Below are 21,057 nucleotides of genomic sequence, written 5' to 3'. Positions count from 1 at the left end.
CTACCACCAGGGGGCACCAAAGACCATATCGCATGGCTGTAGCTTGGTTCATTCTCTTCTGTCTAGGAAAGTTGCTTCATAAACTATTTTAAAGATAAACTACTCAGAAAATCTATGTGGCGGACATTATCATGATTCAAACATTTTTAAATGGACACTCTTCATTCTAATATTTCCAACATGGCTGTCATTTTATGTATTCATTGTGTGCCACTTGGAAATTCCCCTTTGCAGCAAACTCCTCCTTGCCCCTGGTTCTTTCAGGTCCTCTCCTTTCTCTCGTCCGTCCTAGGACTCCAGCGCACTGAGCCCAGTCCCTCTCATCCCCCGCAGTCACTCCCAGCCGATGCACTTACACACACACAGACAGAGGACCATAAAACACTTGCTTTTCACTTACCAAGCAGGAAAAGGCGATTTGCTGATGAAATAGAAAGATGCAATTCGTCTGGGATCAAATGAAAATACAATCTCAAATTTAAAGTGAAAGGCAGTTTAAATTTTTTTTTTATGCAGATTTTTCCTTCTTTTGGGCCTTAGCCTACATGATGAGTGAAAGGGCTTTCCTGTGCGTAATTTGGTGCGTGTTTTTGGCGTTATGTTCAGCTGCTCCAAAGGAGTGCGCGGGCACGGCCATACCTGCGGACACTAATCCTGGGATTAACCCCGAACATAAAGAGGACCTTGGAGATGAGAATGACACGCTACAGGAAGAGATGGACACGCATCATAACATTCTGACCCAGGTAGGTCCATGGTGACATCACCTAACCTATAATCAACTGGAAGAGTTGTTCATGTCAACAGATCTATTTGCATTAGTCAATATTGATTCAGTATTTTAAAATGGGTAATATATGGTGGCACTGCCTATACTAAAAACATGCCTTTACTGAATGCATGCCTATAGTGAAAACATGCCTATACTGAACGCATGCCTATAGTGAAAACATGCCTTTACTGAAAACATGCCTATACTGAATGCATGCCTATAGTGAAAACATGCCTTTACTGAATGCATGCCTATAGTGAAAACATGCCTTTACTGAATGCATGCCTATACTGAAAGCATGCCAATACTGAAAACATGCCTATACTGAAACATGGCATTTACTGAAATAATGCCAATACTGAAAACATGCCTATACTGAAACATGGCATTTACTGAAAGCATGTCAATACTGAAAACATGCCTATACTGAAAACATGCCTATACTGAAACATGGCATTTACTGAATGCATGCCTATAGTGAAAACATGCCTATACTGAATGCATGCCTATAGTGAAACATGGCATTTACTGAATGCATGCCTATACTGAAAGCATGCCAATACTGAAAGCATGCCTATACTAAAAACATGCCTATGCTGAAAACAGGGCAATATTGAAAGCATTCCTATACTGAACATATGGTCAAGATGCATTTGTATCAAGTAAAATGTGTTCTGATTATACGTGGTGGAAAATGCGTCCGTCCTCTTCTCTTTGTAGCTGCTGGGTGATTATGACAAAGTGAAAGCCCTCTCGGAAGGCTCTGACTGTCGCTGTAAATGTGTTGTCAGACCCCTGAGCAGGAGCGCCTGCCGGCGGATAGAAGAGGGCAGCGGCACGGCGCAGGACTACTACACCGTAGAGACTATCACCTCGGGGCCAGAGTGCAAGTGTGCCTGCATCGCTCCTCCGTCGGCGGTCAATCCCTGCGAGGGGGACTTCAGGTTGAAGCAGCTACGGGAATCTGGGAAGGATAACATCAAGGTGATCTCGCCTGGATCCACTCCATCATATTACAAACGGTGGCTCTGTCTGTGTCCTCCTCAGTGTCACTGCAGCTTCTGTCTTCTGACACCTTTTTTTAGGATTCATTTGAGGATTTGGATGTTCAATTTTGAATTTTATACTCATGGATGGGCTATGGAGTTTTATGGCATGTCTGTGCTGAGAGAGTAATCTCTATGGATGGGCTGTGGGAAATAGTTTGATTGTGGCATGCCTGTGCTGTGCTCAGAATGAGAGCAACCCGTCTGATGGAAATGACTTCATCCGTTCTAGCTCTCCATGATTACTGAATTGCTGGAGGGATCCTTCTATGGCCTGGATCTCCTGAAGCTCCACTCCGTCACCACTAAGCTCCTGGACCGTGTGGAAAACATTGAAAAGGTAAGTCCTGCCGTCACCGAGGAAGACAACCCTATCTCGGCCTGTAAAGAGTAGACTATATACATCATGGGCTGCCGGGCACATACAGGGAATCTGACATGTGGTGAGCACAGCAGCACGCCCACACACTGAATGAAAACAGAACTCCATATGAAACAGTAAGTAGACTGGGTGTATACTGTATGTTGTAGATTAGAACAACCAGACAGGCCAGTTGAATGGAAGGAAACCAATCACTTAGAATAGAATGGGTCTCCCAGGAGCCATTACTCTGCTTTATTAGTGGTTCTGATGCATGCCACAGGCGACTGGCCTTTATGGACCTGAAAGTTGTGTCCAACACACTCCATTTAAATGATGGAAATTAGAAATGAATTATGTCTGAAGCATAACTTTTCTTGATAGAGACTCTTACCTCCCTCACTAGCTTTAAGCACCAGCTGTCAGAGCAGCTCACAGATCACTGCACATATCTCATCTGTAAATAGCCCATCCAACTACCTCATCCCCATACTGTATTTATTTATTTTGCTCCTTTGCACCCCAGTATCTGAACTTGCACATTCATCTTCTGCACATCCTGCCATTCCAGTGTTTAATTGCTATATTGTAATTACTTCACCACCACAGCCTATTTATTGCCTTATCTCTCTTATCCTACCTCATTTGCACATGCTGCATATAGATTTACCTACTGTATTATTGACTGTATGTTTTGTTCATTCCATATGTAACTCAGTGTTGTTGTATGTGTCGCACTGCTTTGCTTTATCTTGGCCAGGTCGCAGTTGCAAATGATAACTTGTTCTCAACTAGCCTACCTGGTTAAATAAAGGTGTTCTCGACTAGCCTACCTGGTTTGGCCAAGGTCCCATTTCCCAGAAAACATGCTCACTTATTGAGTGGCTGATATGTATTTAAATGTATCTGCTTGTGAATGAGATACAGTCTATTATAAAGCACTGACAAACAGTGTCATTATTTTACCATAAGAAAATATCCTATATGTGTCCAACTAGAACCAAGCAGTCTCTCAGAACCACAGCCAGGATGAGGCTGGTCCAGACCAAGAGAGGAGACCCTCTATCCAGCCACAGCAGGTGAAGGAGACACCATCCCCCTCACTCCCCCTGAGGCAGGAGAAGAAGAGACTGAGTGATGTGGCTACAACCTATCAGAATAAAGAGGTGGGTAGGATCTGGGGGTCATCAGGTTTGGTAACACTGCAGCACCAATGATCTCGAGTGGACAACAACCCCTCCTCGAGTGGACAACAACCCCAGGACAACAACCCCTCCTTTTCCTGTAGTCCACGATCAGCTCCTTTTTCTTGCTCATGTTGAGGGAGAGGTTGTTGTCCTGGCACCACATGGACAGGTCTCTGACCTCCTCCCTATAGGCTATCTCATCGTTGTCAGTGATCAGGCCTACCACTGCTGTGTCGTCAGCAAACTTAATGATGGTGTTGGAGTCGTGCTTGGCCACGCAGTCATGGGTGAACAGGGAGTACAGGAGGGGACTAAGCACGCACCCCTGAGGGGCCCCTGTGTTAAGGATCAGCGTGGCAGATGTGTTGTTGCCTACCATTACCACTTTGGGGCAGTTCATCAGGAAGTCCAGGATCCAGTTGCAGAGAGAGGTGTTTAGTCCCAGGGTCCTTAGCTTAGTGATGAGCTTTGTGGGCACTATGGTGTTGAACGCTGAGCTGTAGTCAATGAACAGCATTCTCACATTAGGTTCCTTCCTTCCAGTGTGGAGTGCGATTGATATTGCATCATCTGTGGATCTTTTGGGGCGGTATGCAAATTGGAGTGGGTCTAGGGTTTCCGGGATGATGGTGTTGATGTGAGCCATGGCTACCGACGTGAGTGCTATGGGGTGGTAGTCATTTAGGCAGATTACCTTCGCTTTCCTAGGTACAGGGACTATGGATGTCTGCTTGTCTGTCGGTATTACAGACTCTGTCAGAGAGAGGTTGAAAATGTCGGTGAAGACACCTGCCAGTTGGTCTGCTCATGCTCTGAGTACATGTCCTGGTAATCCGTCTGGCCTTGTGAATGTTGACCTGTTTCAAGGTCTTGCTCACATCAGCTATGGAGAGCTTGATCACACAGTCATCCGGAACAGCTGGTGCTCTCATGAATGTTTCAGTGTTGCTTGCCTCGAAGCGAGCATAAAAGGCATTTCACTCGTCATGGCTGGGTTTCCCTTTGTAGTCCGTAATAGTTTGAATGCCCTGTCATATCTGATGAGCATCAGAGCCGGTGTAGTAGGATTCAATCTTAGTCCTGGACGTTTTGCCTGTTTGATGGTTCGTCTGAGGGCATAGCGGGATTTATTATAATCGCCCGGATTAGTGTCCCGCTCTTTGAAATGTATACTCTTTGAAGAGGAAGGGTTTAGGTGCATTTGTGAGATGGGCAGGGTCCCAGTTTCAGGGGTAAGCTGGTTCCACCATTGGGGTGCCAGGACAGAGAAGAGCTTGGACTGGGCTGAGCAGGAGCTGCCCTCCCGTAGGGCTGGGAGGCCAAGAGACCAGAGGTGGCAGAACGGAGTGCTCGGGGTGTAGGGTTTGAGCATAGCCTGAAGGTAGGGAGGGGCAGTTCCTCTTGCTGTTCTGTAGGCAAGCACCATAGTGGATGCAAGCTCCAACTGGAAGCCAGTAGAGAGTGCGGAGGAGTGGGATGGGAGAGCTTGGGAAGGTTGAAAACCAGGAGGGCTGGGGTTTGATGGCACAAGCGGGGAGACCAGCCAACAGCGAGTTGCAGTAGTCAAGACGGGAGGTAAGTCCCTGGATTAGGACCTGTGCCGCTTCCTGTGTGAGGTAGGGTCGATTTATACAGATGTTGTAGAGCATCAACCTGCAGGAGTGAATCACCGCTTTGATATTTGCAGAGAACGACAGGGTTTAGTCCAGGGTCACGCCAAGGTTCTTTGCACTCTGGGAGGGTGACACTGTTAAGTTATCAATCGTGCTGGAGAGGTCTTTGAGCGGGCAGGCATTCCCCGGGAGGAGGAGCAGCTCTGTCTTGTCGAGGTTGAGTTTGAGGTGGTGGGCCAACATCCAAGCTGAGATATCTGCCAGGCACGCAGAGATGCATGTCGCCACCTGGGTGTCAGAAGCGGGAAAGGATAAAAATTGTTGAGTGCCATCCACATAGCAATACTAGGTGTAACCATGTGAGGAGATGATGGAGACGAGTGACTTGGTGTATAGAGAGAAAAAGAGAGGGCCAAGAACCGAGCCCTGGGGGACACCAGTAGTGAGTGTATGTAGTGCAGAGACATATCCTCTCTACGTCACCTGGTAGGAGCGGCCTGCAAGGTAGGTTGCAATCTAAGAGTGTGCAGAGCCTGAGACGCCCAGCCCTGAGAGGGTGGAGAGGAGGATCTGATGGGTCCCGGTGTCAAAGGCAGCAGATAGCTCTAGAAGTATGAGAACAGACGAGAGAAAGTCAGCTTTGGCAGAGAGCCTCCGTAACACAGAGAAGGGCAGTCTTGACACAGAGAAGGGCAGTCTTGGTTGAGTGACCCACCTTGTAACCTGGCTGGTTAGGGTCAAGAAGATCGCTTTGAGAGAGATAACGAGAGAGTTGATGAGAGACAGAACGCTCAAGTGTTTTGGAAAGAAAAGAAGGTATACAGGTCTGTAGTTTTTGACATCAGATGAGTCGAGTGTTAGTTTCTGGAGGAGGGAAATGACTCAGGTCATTTTGAAGTCAGAGGGGACGCAGCCTGTGGTCAGGGATGAGTTGATGAGGATGGAACACAGCCAGTGGTCAGGGATGAGTTGATGAGGATGGAACACAGCCAGTGGTCAGGGATGAGTTGATGAGGATGGAACACAGTCAGTGGTCAGGGATGAGTTAATGAGGATGGAACACAGCCAGTGGTCAGGGATGAGTTGATGAGGATGGAACACAGCCAGTGGTCAGGGATGAGTTGATGAGGATGGAACACAGCCAGTGGTCAGGGATGAGTTGATGAGGATGGAACACAGCCAGTGGTCAGGGATGAGTTGATGAGGATGGAACACAGCCAGTGGTCAGGGATGAGTTGATGAGGATGGAACACAGCCAGTGGTCAGGGATGAGTTGATGAGGATGGAACACAGCCAGTGGTCAGAGATGAGTTGATGAGGGAAGTGAGAAGGTCTCCAGAGATGGTCTGGAGAAGGGAGGAGGGGATGGGGATCGAGTGGGCAGGTTGTTGGGTGGCCAGATCTCACTAGTCACAGGATGTCATCTGGAGAGAGAGGGGAGAAAGAAGTGGAGGCGTAGGGTAGTTCTGTGTGAGTGAGACCATGTGGACTCAATAGGCTGAGTGAATGAGGAGCGGATGTCGTCAACTTTCTTTTCAAAGTGGTTGACAAAGTCTCCCGCAGAGAGAGAGAGGGAGGAGGGAGGGGGTGGAGGAGGGGTTAGAGTTTCCTAGGGTTAGAGGCAGAAGTTTCAAATATGAAGTGATAGAAAGTGGCTTCAGCAGCAGATGAGAAGGTAGAGAGGAAGAAGGTTCTCCGAAAGTTTAGTTTTCCTCAATTTTTGCTCAACTGTCCGCAGCCCTGTTCTGAGCTCGCGATGAGTAACTCAGCCACGGAGCAGGAGGGCCGAGCCGGCCGGGAGGGTACGGGGACAGTGAGAAACTCAGCCACGGAGCAGGAGGGAAGGCCGAGCCGGGAGGGTACGGGGACAGTGAGAAACTCAGCCACGGAGCAGGAGGGCCGAGCCGGGAGGGTACGGGGACAGTGAGAAACTCAGCCACGGAGCAGGAGGGAAGGCCGAGCCGGGAGGGTACGGGGACAGTGAGAAACTCAGCCACGGAGCAGGAGGGCCGAGCCGGGAGGGTACGGGGACAGTGAGAAACTCAGCCACGGAGCAGGAGGGGAGGCCGAGCCGGGAGGGTACGGGGACAGTGAGAAACTCAGCCACGGAGCAGGAGGGAAGGCCGAGCCGGGAGGGTACGGGGACAGTGAGAAACTCAGCCACGGAGCAGGAGGGTAGGCCGAGCCGGGAGGGTACGGGGACAGTGAGAAACTCAGCCACGGAGCAGGAGGGAAGGCCGAGCCGGGAGGGTACGGGGACAGTGAGAAACTCAGCCACGGAGCAGGAGGGGAGGCCGAGCCGGGAGGGTACGGGGACAGTGAGAAACTCAGCCACGGAGCAGGAGGGGAGGCCGAGCCGGGAGGGTACGGGGACAGTGAGAAACTCAGCCACGGAGCAGGAGGGTAGGCCGAGCCGGGAAGGTACTTAGGGTTAGGGTTAGGGTTAGGGAGGGAAGGTACGGGGACAGTGAGAAACTCAGCCACGGAGCAGGAGGGCCGAGCCGGACGGGAGGGTACGGGGACAGTGAGAAAGTCAGCCACGGAGCAGGAGGGGAGGCCGAGCCGGGAGGGTACGGGGACAGTGAGAAACTCAGCCACGGAGCAGGAGGGTACGGGGACAGTGAGAAACTCAGCCACGGAGCAGGAGGGGAGGCTGAGCCGGCCGGGAGGGTACGGGGACAGTGAGAATCATAGGATGCGGAAAGGGAGGAGAGTAGGTTTAAAGAGGCGTAATCAGGAGGGAGAAGGATTTAGCAGAAGGGAGAGATGGGTAGGGGCTGAGAGGGTAGGGTTGGAGGAGAGATGGGTAGGGGCTGAGAGGGTAGGGTTGGAGGAGAGATGGGGAAGGGCTGAGAGGGTAGGGTTGGAGGAGAGATGGGGAGGGGCTGAGAGGGTAGGGTTGGAGGAGAGATGGGGAGGGGCTGAGAGGGTAGGGTTGGAGGAGAGATGGGGAGGGGCTGAGAGGGTAGGGTTGGAGGAGAGATGGGGAGGGGCTGAGAGGGTAGGGTTGGAGGAGAGATGGTAGGGGCTGCGTGGGTAGGAGGAGAGATGGTAGGGGCTGCGTGGGTAGGGTAGGAGGAGAGATGGTAGGGGCTGAGTGGGTAGGAGGAGAGATGGTAGGGGCTGCGTGGGTAGGAGGAGAGATTGTAGGGGCTGCGTGGGTAGGGTAGGAGGAGAGATGGGAGAGAAAAGGAAACAAAATAGTGATCATAGACCTGGAGGGCGGCTGCAGTGAGATTAGTAGAACAGCCTCTAGTAAAGATGTCAAGTGACTTGCCTGCTTTGTCAGTGGGAGGGGACTGTGAAAGTGGGAGGGGACTGTGAAAGTGGGAGGGGACTGTGAAAGTGGGAGGGGATTGTGAAAGGGTGAGGTCAAAAGAGGCAAGGAAGGGAACGAGAGAGTTTGAAAGAAATTAATCGAAGACAGACATCGGGAGGTTGAAGTTGCCAAGTATGAAGAGCGGTGAGCCATCGTCAGGAAATGAGCTCATTCAAGGTGTCAAACTCATTGAGGAACTCTTCAAAGGCACCTGGTGGATGATAGATTACAACAATGTCATGCTTGAGTGGACAAGTGACAGTGACAGCATGGAATTCAAATCAGGAGCTGGACAGGTGAGAAATTAAAATCTCCAGTTAGGAGAAATGAGTAGGGCTGTGCTGCAGCCGTGACGACCAGATGCTCTCAGACTATGAGAGAAAACGTAGTCAGATGTAGAGAGAGCAGCTGGAGTAGCAGTGTTCTCTGAGGTGATCCATGTCTCCGTCAGGGACAAAAAGTCAAAGGACTGAATGGCAGAATAGGCTGAGAGGAACTCTTGACCGCAGATGGGCAGTTCCAAACGCTGCCAGAGACCAGGAACTCCACATCGGTTGTGCGCTCAGGGTAAACTCAATTAGAAGAGTTGCAATGTCTGTAAAGCCCACAGGAAGAGGAGAGAACAGGTATAGAAAACACACAAAATAACTAGGTAAGATACTCAAGTGAGAGACTGTAGTCTTCCTCTAGTTCCTTCCTCGAACAACGCGGCATAACCATCCTAGTTTTGGCGACAGTCTTACTTTTGCAGACGAGACCGGCACTTATAGCTCCCGCTGAAAAACCAGGGGAGACTGAAGTACTAACACTATTTGCCAGTTGCCTAGCAGAGGTGAAGAGCACACCTGCTTGTACTAATTGCTGATTGCCTAGGAGAGGAGAAACCACAGGCACCGATTACCAAAATGACAAGAGTCCCACGTCAACTTGCCCCTTAATCCTGGTTGATGTGTCAACAATCATCTGCAAGTTATAAGCAGTCAGTAGTTCCCACACCAAGTAGGCTGCTGGGAAGACAGTCAGCAGCTCACACACCAAGTAGGCTGCTGAGAAGACAGGCAGTAGTTCCCACACCAAGTAGACTGCTGGGAAGACAGGAAACAGTTCCCACACCAAGTAGGCTTGCTGGGAAGACAGGCAGTAGTTCCCACACCAAGTAGGCTGCTGAGAAGACAGGCAGTAGTTCCCACACCAAGTAGACTGCTGGGAAGACAGGAAACAGTTCCCACACCAAGTAGGCTTGCTGGGAAGACAGGCAGTAGTTCACACACCAAGTAGGCTGCTGGGAAGACAGGCAGTAGTTCACACACCAAGTAGGCTGCTGGGAAGACAGGCAGTAGTTCCCACACCAAGTAGGCTGCTGGGAAGACAGGAAACAGTTCACACACCAAGTAGGCTGTTGGGAAGACAGGCAGTAGTTCCCACACCAAGTAGACTGCTGGGAAGACAGGAAACAGTTCACACACCAAGTAGGCTGTTGGGAAGACAGGCAGTAGTTCCCACACCAAGTAGACTGCTGGGAAGACAGGAAACAGTTCACACACCAAGTAGGCTGCTGAGAAGACAGCCAGTAATTCCCACACCAAGTAGGCTGATGGGAAGACAGGCAGTAGTTCCCACACCAAGTAGGCTGCTGGGTAGACAGGAAACAGTTCCCACACCAAGTAGACTGCAAATAATGATGTTGATATTAGCCATGTCACGTTGTTCCTTCAACAAAACGACCAAGAACGGCCATGTTTTTTCCCACACCTTTCTCCCCAATAAACTCAGAGACTTTTATATAACGGTTCCCACACCAAGTAGTGTGTTCCAGGTGAGAGAAATAATGACGGCCTAGGAACAGTGGGTTAACTGCCTGTTCAGGGGCAGAACGACGCGGAGATTCGATCTTGCAACCTTTCGGTTACTAGTCCAACGCTCTAACCACTAGGCTACCCTGCTGCCCCAAAAGTAGTGCTCTATATCAGGAATAGGGTGCCATTTGGGATGCAAGCAGGGAAACGGTCCAGCAGGGATGGGCGGACCTGGACCCTACAATCAAATGATTCAGTATACTGATATGTTGTCTCAAGAGTGTGTTCAGTTCCTTTCAAATGTTTCTTGTTTTTACTTATCAAAACATACTCTGACAATAATGGCACAACCTGAGGGGAATGAGAATAAGAAAACATATCCAGGACAGAACTCAATTTGTAATGTCTGTCTTCTGCCAGGTATTGTGTAATCATTGTGCTTGTTTATCAGGATACTTCTGACAGTTTCTTTGTCAAACTGATAAGAATGGGTATGTTTCATCCACTTGACAGGAGAGGCACGAGGAGAGATTTGACGGAGGCCACGAGTCCCCCAGACCCTTAATTAAGACGGATGCTTCAGAACCAGGACCCAGCCCCACCCCTCAGGTGACTGCCCAGGTGATCCCAGAGGTGACCCCCCAGGATGGGGCCAGCCAAGAGAGCCAGAGGGTGTCCCAGGGGGTGAAGACTGGCCCCAAAGGGATGGTGATCAGGGGGATGACCTTCTACAAATTTGACCAAATGGTGGCTGATGATGGGGAGCCAGGGGAGAATTGTGAGTTCTGACTTTTGAGATCTCAGATCTTATTGACCTCATCAGACGGACAACATATCTATCTCTGTCTTTTCCACAAACTGCTATTTAGAATGGCTGGTCCCTGGCTAATGGCTGGTCCCTGGCTAATGGCTGGTCCCTGGCTAATGGCTGGTCCCTGGCTATGCTGAAACAGCAGCTGTAAAGTCCCACGCAGCCAGGGTCATTTCCACAGAGCCTCAGTCCCAAGCAGCCAGGGTCATTTCCACAGAGCCTCAGTCCCAAGCAGCCAGGGTCATTTCCACAGAGCCTCAGTCCCAAGCAGCCAGGGTCATTTCCACAGAGCCGCAGTCCCAAGCAGCCAGGGTCATTTCCACAGAGCCTAAGTCCCCAAGCAGCCAGGGTCATTTCCACAGAGCCTAAGTCCCCAAGCAGCCAGGGTCATTTCCACAGAGCCTAAGTCCCCAAGCAGCCAGGGTCATTTCCACAGAGCCTCAGTCCCAAGCAGCCAGGGTTATTTCCACAGAGCCTCAGTCACAAGCAGCCAGGGTCATTTCCACAGAGCCTCAGTCCCAAGCAGCCAGGGTAATTTCCACAGAGCCTCAGTCCCAAGCAGCCAGGGTTATTTCCACAGAGCCTCAGTCACAAGCAGCCAGGGTCATTTCCACAGAGCCTCAGTCCCAAGCAGCCAGGGTTATTTCCACAGAGCCTCAGTCACAAGCAGCCAGGTTCATTTCCACAGAGCCTCAGTCCCAAGCAGCCAGGGTAATTTCCACAGAGCCTCAGTCCCAAGCAGCCAGGGTTATTTCCACAGAGCCTCAGTCACAAGCAGCCAGGGCCATTTCCACAGAGCCGCAGTCCCAAGCAGCCAGGGTCATTTCCACAGAGACTCAGTCCCAAGCATCCAGGGTCATTTCCACAGAGACTCAGTCCCAAGCAGCCAGGGTCATTTCCACAGAGACTCAGTCCCAAGCAGCCAGGGTCATTTCCACAGAGACTCAGTCCCAAGCAGCCAGGGTCATTTCCACAGAGACTCAGTCCCAAGCAGCCAGGGTCATTTCCACAGAGACTCAGTCCCAAGCAGCCAGGGTTATTTCCACAGAGCCTCAGTCCCAAGCAGCCAGGGTTATTTCCACAGAGACTCAGTCCCAAGCAGCCAGGGTCATTTCCACAGAGACTCAGTCCCAAGCAGCCAGGGTCATTTCCACAGAGACTCAGTCCCAAGCAGCCAGGGTTATTTCCACAGAGACTCAGTCCCAAGCAGCCAGGGTTATTTCCACAGAGACTCAGTCCCAAGCAGCCAGGGTCATTTCCACAGAGACTCAGTCCCAAGCAGCCAGGGTCATTTCCACAGAGACTCAGTCCCAAGCAGCCAGGGTTATTTCCACAGAGCCTCAGTCCCAAGCAGCCAGGGTCATTTCCACAGAGACTCAGTCCCAAGCAGCCAGGGTCATTTCCACAGAGACTCAGTCCCAAGCAGCCAGGGTCATTTCCACAGAGACTCAGTCCCAAGCAGCCAGGGTCATTTCCACAGAGACTCAGTCCCAAGCAGCCAGGGTCATTTCCACAGAGACTCAGTCCCACGCAGCCAGGGTCATTTCCACAGAGACTCAGTCCCAAGCAGCCAGGGCCATTTCCACAGAGACTCAGTCCCAAGCAGCCAGGGCCATTTCCACAGAGACTCAGTCCCAAGCAGCCAGGGCCATTTCCACAGAGACTCAGTCCCAAGCAGCCAGGGTCATTTCCACAGAGACTCAGTCCCAAGCAGCCAGGGCCATTTCCACAGAGACTCAGTCCCAAGCAGCCAGGGTCATTTCCACAGAGACTCAGTCCCAAGCAGCCAGGGCCATTTCCACAGAGACTCAGTCCCAAGCAGCCAGGGCCATTTCCACAGAGACTCAGTCCCAAGCAGCCAGGGCCATTTCCACAGAGACTCAGTCCCAAGCAGCCAGGGCCATTTCCACAGAGACTCAGTCCCAAGCAGCCAGGGTCATTTCCACAGAGACTCAGTCCCAAGCAGCCAGGGCCATTTCCACAGAGACTCAGTCCCAAGCAGCCAGGGCCATTTCCACAGAGCCTCAGTCCCAAGCAGCCAGGGTTATTTCCACAGAGCCTCAGTCCCAAGCAGCCAGGGCCATTTCCACAGAGACTCAGTCCCAAGCAGCCAGGGCCATTTCCACAGAGACTCAGTCCCAAGCAGCCAGGGCCATTTCCACAGAGACTCAGTCCCAAGCAGCCAGGGCCATTTCCACAGAGACTCAGTCCCAAGCAGCCAGGGCCATTTGTCCCTTTTAATAGCGTTTTTGTATTTCTTGCAAGAGCTGGAATTACTCGTCTTGGTGTCAGTCAGAAGTGCCCGCCTTACAGACCGTCATCTCTCCTGTTTAACATTAAACTGACAATTTTGTCCCGATGTGTAAACTATTGTTTGTGTTATTTTCTCTGACCAGTCTTTGAGTATGATACGTTCAGTGGCGACGGCCCAGTCAACCACCTCATCGAGGAGCAGCTTATTCAGCACAGACCCCCTCAAAGAGCCAAAGGGAAGGAGGGACCAAGAGCTGCTCGGCCAAAGAGCAGAGACCAAGTGGGAGGGGCCAGGCAGACCAGCCAATCAACACATCACATCCAAACACAACCCGACACTGTAGCAACAGTGACTTCTAAGACGACTGCATCGCCTATAGGACATACAGCAGAGAGCCAGACAGTCACCGCCACCAGGAACGCTGATATTAACTCAGCCATGGCTGAGACCACTGGTCAGACCACTGGTCAGACCACCACTAGAGGAAATGAGAGGCCCATCCCCATGATGGTCAAACCAGCCAGCATCACTCAGACCACAGAGGGACCAGTCACTACAACAACCACTCCGGTATCCAAGGAGACCATGAGGCGGACGACAGTCAGACCGACTGACACACCTGTCATGGCCTTGGAAAGCACTGGTTTGGAATCACTCAGGGCCTTGGAAGTGAAAAACAAAAGACTATCAGAGACCATTGCAAGCACTAGTACAGTCGACAAGCTCAACACTCAAAGACTAACAATAACTACTGAGGCTTCAACCATCAACACAAAGACCACTACAGTTGGCACGACAACTGCTGCCATGACAATAACTCCTAAAACGCCCACAACAACGGTCTTGCTAGCAACTACCGCATCGCCAATGGAAAGCTCTAGGCTGACTTTGTCTCCAACAACACAGAGGCAGACCACCCCCTCCTCCACTAGACCACCAGCCACCACCACCACCTCTACTACCACCACCACCACCTCTACTACCACAACCATCGGCCAGCCTCAGCCTGCCAGACGCAGGTACAGCATCAGTTGGGAGGAGGAGAAGGGGACCCCTGAGGACCCAAAGGAACCAGGACAACAAACATCCACCAGGAAGCTTGGTAGGTTCTTCTTGTCAGTCCCGCGGGATGGCTTTTCGTTCGACATTCAAATACTACTAGGGTAGGTTAATGCCATTCATTAAGGATTTATGATTATTTAGTTTAATCAGGTGCATCAGTACAGGGTTAGAACCCAAAACGTGGACTGTCTGGGTAGCAGTCACCCAGGAGAGGGCTGTGATTGGACTGTCTGGGTAGCGGTCCCCTAGGAGAGGGCTGTGATTGGACTGTCTGGGTAGCGGTGCCCCAGGATAGGACTGTGATTGGACTGTCTGGGTAGTGTTCCCCAGAAGAGGGTTGGGATTGGACTGTCTGGGTAGTGTTCCCCAGAAGAGGGTTGCGATTGGACTGTCTGGGTAGTGTTCCCCAGGAGAGGGTTGCGATTAGACTGTCTGGGTAGTGTTCCCCAGGAGAGGGTTGTGATTGGACTGTCTGGGTAGCGGTGCCCCAGGATAGGACTGTGATTGGACTGTCTGGGTAGTGTTCCCCAGAAGAGGGTTGGGATTGGACTGTCTGGGTAGTGTTCCCCAGGAGAGGGTTGCGATTAGACTGTCTGGGTAGTGTTCCTCAGGAGAGGGTTGTGATTGGACTGTCTGGGTAGTGTTCCCCAGGAGAGGGTTGCGATTGGACTGTCTGGGTAGTGTTCCCCAGGAGAGGGTTGTGATTGGGTACACTGCTCTAACTGACAATCTGTGTATCCACAGGAGAGTGTAAGGACACACTGTCCACCATCTCTGAGCCGGTTCTCCATAACACCTACGGCCGGAACGAGGGGGCCTGGATGAAGGATCCTCTGGCCAACAACGACAAGATCTACGTCACTAACTACTACTACGGAAACAACCTGCTGGAGTTCCGCAACATGGAGACCTTCAAATCAGGTATTTAGCAACTTTTTTATTCGTTACGAACGCAGCAAAAAATGTCACAATACTTCCTGTTCCTTGCCTCCTCAGAGAGGAACTTGTCATTAGATTTTTATAATAGTGTTATACGGAGGCCAGATTCAGATGTTTTTTGAAATTGTTTTCTTTTCAGATGATTATCTTGATTCTGACTGTGGCCATACATTATCTTTGTTTTCTTTTCAGATGATTATCTTGATTCTGACTGTGGCCATACGTTATCTTTGTTTTCTTTTCAGATGATTATCTTGATTCTGACTGTGGCCATACGTTATCTTTGTTTTCTTTTCAGATGATTATCTTGATTCTGACTGTGGCCATACGTTATCTTTGTTTTCTTTTCAGATGATTATCTTGATTCTGACTGTGGCCATACGTTATCTTTGTTTTCTTTTCAGATGATTATCTTGATTCTGACTGTGGCCATACGTTATCTTTGTTTTCTTTTCAGATGATTATCTTGATTCTGACTGTGGCCATACGTTATCTTTGTTTTCTTTTCAGATGATTATCTTGATTCTGACTGTGGCCATACGTTATCTTTGTTTTCTTTTCAGATGATTATCTTGATTCTGACTGTGGCCATACGTTATCTTTGTTTTCTTTTCAGATGATTATCTTGATTCTGACTGTGGCCATACGTTATCTTTGTTTTCTTTTCAGATGATTATCTTGATTCTGACTGTGGCCATACGTTATCTTTGTTTTCTTTTCAGATGATTATCTTGATTCTGACTGTGGCCATACATTATCTTTGTTTTCTTTTCAGATGATTATCTTGATTCTGACTGTGGCCATACGTTATCTTTGTTTTCTTTTCAGATGATTATCTTGATTCTGACTGTGGCCATACGTTATCTTTGTTTTCTTTTCAGATGATTATCTTGATTCTGACTGTGGCCATACGTTATCTTTGTTTTCTTTCCCCACAAGGCCGCTTCACCAACTCCTACAAGCTTTCCTACAACTGGATCGGAACGGGCCATGTGGTCTACGACGGAGCCTTCTACTACAACCGAGCCTTCTCCCGTGACGTCATCAAGTTCGACCTGCGTCTGCGCTACGTGGCGGCCTGGACCACGCTGCATGACGCCGTGTTCCATGAGGTCTCCACACCATGGCAATGGCGAGGTCACTCCGACGTCGACTTCGCAGTGGACGAGAGCGGCCTGTGGGTCATCTACCCTGCACTGGACGATGAGGGCTTCCTACAGGAAGTGATCGTCCTGACGCGGCTGAACCCCTCTGACCTCAGCACCCAGAGGGAGACTACCTGGAGGACGGGCCTCAGGAGGAACCGCTATGGGAACTGCTTTATCGTGTGTGGCGTCCTGTACGCCGTCGACAGCTACAACGAGAAGGACGCCAAGCTGTCGTACGCCTTCGACACGCACACCAACACCCAGATGGTTCCCAGGATGCCCTTCACCAACAACTACACCTACACCACACAGATCGACTACAACCCCAAAGAGGGAAAGTTGTACGCCTGGGACAACGGACACCAGGTCACGTACAACGTCGTCTTCGCCTACGTTTACCCCTTGTAAGAGGTCGGGAAAAGGTCACTTTGTTTTTGTATAAAATAATTACCGGAAGTGAAAAGAGCAAAGAGATTCTATGAGTTGAAGTGGATTGTAGACCAGTCCTCCTGGCCACTCATGTCAGCCTTTTATAAAGCTTGCTGTTCTGTCACCGTGTTTGATTTGTTTTTATTGACCTGACAATTTGTTTAAACAGTAGAGAAGCTACAATATGCAAAACTGTTGCCGTAGTCTAAAGAACATATGTTGTATATACTGTAATATAAACCATTGTGAGAGAAATGAATGTACTGTAGAGGAATGCAACATTGCACTCAAGACTTGGGCTATAGATGAAGACATTACTTCACCAAAACAGTTAGTTCGCAACCATGACAACAGCAGTGTGGGTTAAACTGTCACTAGATATTGTTTTATACTCATTTGTATACCTTCAGTGCCTCCAGAAAGTATTCATACCCCCTTGACTTACTCCACATGTTGTTGTGTTACAGCCTGAATTCAACATGGATTAAATAGATTTGGTGTCTTACCCATCTACACAAAATACCTGATATTGACAAAAATAAAAACATGTTTTTACAAATGTTTGTAGCTTTATTGAAAATGAAATACATAAATATTCACACTGTTGAGTCAATACTGTCACGCTGGTATAAAGGATTTGGAGACAGGCACAGGAATACACAATCGTTTTTATTTTTTTTAAATACACCCAAAACAAACACCTATACAACAACCCAAACAAAAGAGCGAGGGTAAACCTCATTGAATGCCATGGGACGATACCCTATATATATATATATATACAGTGCCGTGCGAAAGTATTCGGCCCCCTTGAACTTTGCGACCTTTTGCCACATTTCAGGCTTCAAACATAAAGATATAAAACTGTATTTTTTTGTAAAGAATCAACAACAAGTGGGACACAATCATGAAGTGGAACGACATTTATTGGATATTTCAAACTTTTTTAACAAATCAAAAACTGAAAAATTGGGCGTGCAAAATTATTCAGCCCCTTTACTTTCAGTGCAGCAAACTCTCTCCAGAAGTTCAGTGAGGATCTCTGAATGATCCAATGTTGATCTAAATGACTAATGATGATAAATACAATCCACCTGTGTGTAATCAAGTCTCCGTATAAATGCACCTGCACTGTGATAGTCTCAGAGGTCCGTTAAAAGCGCAGAGAGCATCATGAAGAACAAGGAACACACCAGGCAGGTCCGAGATACTGTTGTGAAGAAGTTTAAAGCCGGATTTGGATACAAAAAGATTTCCCAAGCTTTAAACATCCCAAGGAGCACTGTGCAAGCGATAATATTGAAATGGAAGGAGTATCAGACCACTGCAAATCTACCAAGACCTGGCCGTCCCTCTAAACTTTCAGCTCATACAAGGAGAAGACTGATCAGAGATGCAGCCAAGAGGACCATGATCACTCTGGATGAACTGCAGAGATCTACAGCTGAGGTGGGAGACTCTGTCCATAGGACAACAATCAGTCGTATATTGCACAAATCTGGTCTTTATGGAAGAGTGGCAAGAAGAAAGCAATTTCTTAGTTGTTTAAAGTTTGCCACAAGCCACCTGGGAGACACACCAAACATGTGGAAGAAGGTGCTCTGGTCAGATGAAACCAAAATTGAACTTTTTGGCAACAATGCAAAATGTTATGTTTGGCGTAAAAGCAACACAGCTCATCACCCTGAACACACCATCCCCACTGTCAAACATGTTGGTGGCAGCATCATGGTTTGGGCCTGCTTTTCTTCAGCAGGGACAGGGAAGATGGAAAAAATTGATGGGAAGATGGATGGAGCTAAATACAGGACCATTCTGGAAGAAAACCTGATGGAGTCTGCAAAAGACCTGAGACTGGGACGGAGATTTGTCTTCCAACAAGACAATGATCCAAAACATAAAGCAAAATCTACAATGGAATGGTTCAAAAATAAACATATCCAGGTGTTAGAATGGCCAAGTCAAAGTCCAGACCTGAATCCAATCGAGAATCTGTGGAAAGAACTGAAAACAGCTGTTCACAAATGCTCTCCATCCAACCTCACTGAGCTCGAGCTGTTTTGCAAGGAGGAATGGGAAAAAATGTCAGTCTCTCGATGTGCAAAACTGATAGAGACATACCCCAAGCAACTTACAGCTGTAATCGCAGCAAAAGGTGGCGCTACAAAGTATTAACTTAAGGGGGCTGAATAATTTTGCACGCCCAATTTTTCAGTTTTGATTTGTTAAAAAAATTTGAAATATCCAATAAATGTCGTTCCACTTCATGATTGTGACCCACTTGTTGTTGATTCTTCACAAAAAAATACAGTTTATATCTTTATGTTTGAAGCCTGAAATGTGGCAAAAGGTCGCAAAGTTCAAGGGGGCCGAATACTTTCGCAAGGCACTGTATATATATATATATATATATATATATATGCATAATAGCTGCACCAACGCATAGGTACTCACACCACCAACACACAGGTACTCACACCACCAACGCATTGGTACTCACACCACCAACGGACATGGAAACAATAACCGACAGGGGGCACATATATAACATACTAATCAGGGGAAATGGGAACCAGAGGGCACATATAACATACTAATCAGGGGAAATGGGTACCAGAGGGCACATTTATAACATACTAATCAGGGGAAATGGGTACCAGAGGGCACATGTATAACATACTAATCAGGGGAAATGGGAACCAGGGGTGTCTAATCAGACAAGACAGTCCGGGGTTGATGATAATGAATCCCGTTCAGTGAAGCCTAGAAAGCCGGTGTCGTAGACCTCCGGAACTGGTGAACAGAATGAGCAGCAGTACCAGGGGGGATCCGTGACAAATACTTTGTAGAAGCACCTGGATGGTGCAACATTTGCCCATTTTTCTTATCAAAACTCTTCCAACTCTGTCAAAATTTGGTTGTTGATTATTGCTAGACAACCATTTTCAGGTCTTGCCATAGATTTTCAAGCAGATTCAAGTTTAAACTATGACTCGGCCACCATTAGTAACTCCAGTGTAGATTTGGCCTTGTGTTTTAGGTTATTGTCCTGCTGAAAGGTGAATTCATCTCCCAGTGTCTAGCGGAAAGCAGACTGAACCAGGTTTTCCTCTAGGATATTGCCTGTGCTTAGCTCCATTCAGTTAATTTTTTATCCTGATAAACTCCCCAGTCCTTAACGATTACAAGCATACCTATAACATGATGCAGCCACCACTATGCTTGAAAATATGTAGGTTGGTACTCCGTAATGAGTTGGATTTAGCCCAAACATACTCTATATTCAGGACAAAAAGTAATTGCTTTGCCAATTTTTAGAAATATATTTTCACTGTCAATTAGGTTTGTATTGTGGAGTAAGTACAATGTTGTTCCATCCTCAGTTCTCCTACCACAGCCATTAATCTCTATAACTGTTGTAAAGTCACCTTTGGACTCATGGTGAAATCCCTGAGCGGTTTTCTTCCTCTCCGGCAACTGAGTTAGGAAGGTCGCCTGTATCTTTGTAGTGACTGGATGTATTGATACACCATCCAAAAGTGTAACTAATAACTTTACCATGCTCAAAAGGATATTCAATGTCTGCTTTTAATTGTTTTATCCATCTACTAACAGGTGTTCTTCTTTGCGAGGAATTGGAAAATCGCCCTGGTCTTTGTGGTTGAATCTGTGTTTGAAATTCACTGCTCGACTGAGGGACCTTACAGAAAATTGTATGTGTGGGCTGAGATAAGGTAGTCATGAGGTAGTCATTCAAAAATGATTTACACAGAGTGAGTCCATGCAATTTATGTGATTTGTTAAGCAAATGTTTACTCCTAAACGTATATAGGCTTGCCATAACAAAGGGCAGGAATACTCAACTTATTGACATTAAAGCTTTTCATTTTTAATACATTTGTAAAAATCTGAAAAAACTAAATGTGGAAAATGTCAGTGTGAACACTTTTTGAAGGCACTGAGTGTACAAAACATTAAGAACACCTTCCTAATCTTGAGTTGCACCCCCCTTTAGCCCTCAGAACAGCCTTAATTCCTCAGGCATGGACTCTACAAGGTGTTGAAAGCATTCCACAAGGATGCTAGCCCATGTTGACTCCAATGCTTCCCATAATTGTGTCAAGTTGGCTGGATGTCCTTTGGGTGATGGACCATTCTTGATACACACGGGAAACTGTTGAGTGTGAAAAATCCAGCAGCATTGCAGTTCTTGACACACTCAAACCGGTGTGCCTGGCACCTACTACCATACCCCGTCTAAAGGCATTTAAATATTTTGTCTGGCCCATTCACCCTCAATGGCACACATACACAATCCAT

At 48.3% G+C, this 21,057-nt stretch overlaps 1 protein-coding gene across 2 annotated transcripts; it reads left to right on the top strand.

Moving 5' to 3' along the window:
- Window positions 1–11: 11 nt before the first annotated feature.
- On the top strand, window positions 12–16,861 carry olfml2ba (olfactomedin-like 2Ba). 2 transcript variants are annotated; one of them, XM_031785468.1, is made up of 8 exons: window positions 12–746; window positions 1,493–1,756; window positions 2,051–2,158; window positions 3,178–3,345; window positions 10,608–10,872; window positions 13,302–14,261; window positions 14,966–15,142; window positions 16,100–16,861. In XM_031785468.1, exons 1-8 carry the CDS (start codon window positions 546–548, stop codon window positions 16,714–16,716), a joined length of 2,760 nt encoding a protein of 919 aa, XP_031641328.1. In that variant the 5' UTR covers window positions 12–545; the 3' UTR covers window positions 16,717–16,861. The 2 variants fall into 2 exon arrangements, with proteins under 2 accessions (XP_031641328.1, XP_031641329.1); XM_031785469.1 differs by having other exon boundaries at window positions 633–746; window positions 1,564–1,756.
- The last annotated feature ends 4,196 nt before the right edge of the window (window positions 16,862–21,057 follow it).

The sequence above is a fragment of the Oncorhynchus kisutch genome, linkage group LG13, assembly GCF_002021735.2.
Source record: "Oncorhynchus kisutch isolate 150728-3 linkage group LG13, Okis_V2, whole genome shotgun sequence".
Classification (NCBI taxonomy): domain Eukaryota; kingdom Metazoa; phylum Chordata; class Actinopteri; order Salmoniformes; family Salmonidae; genus Oncorhynchus; species Oncorhynchus kisutch.
The sequence above is the reverse complement of the archived record's forward strand: the minus strand, read 5'-3'. Positions and strand labels throughout refer to the sequence as shown.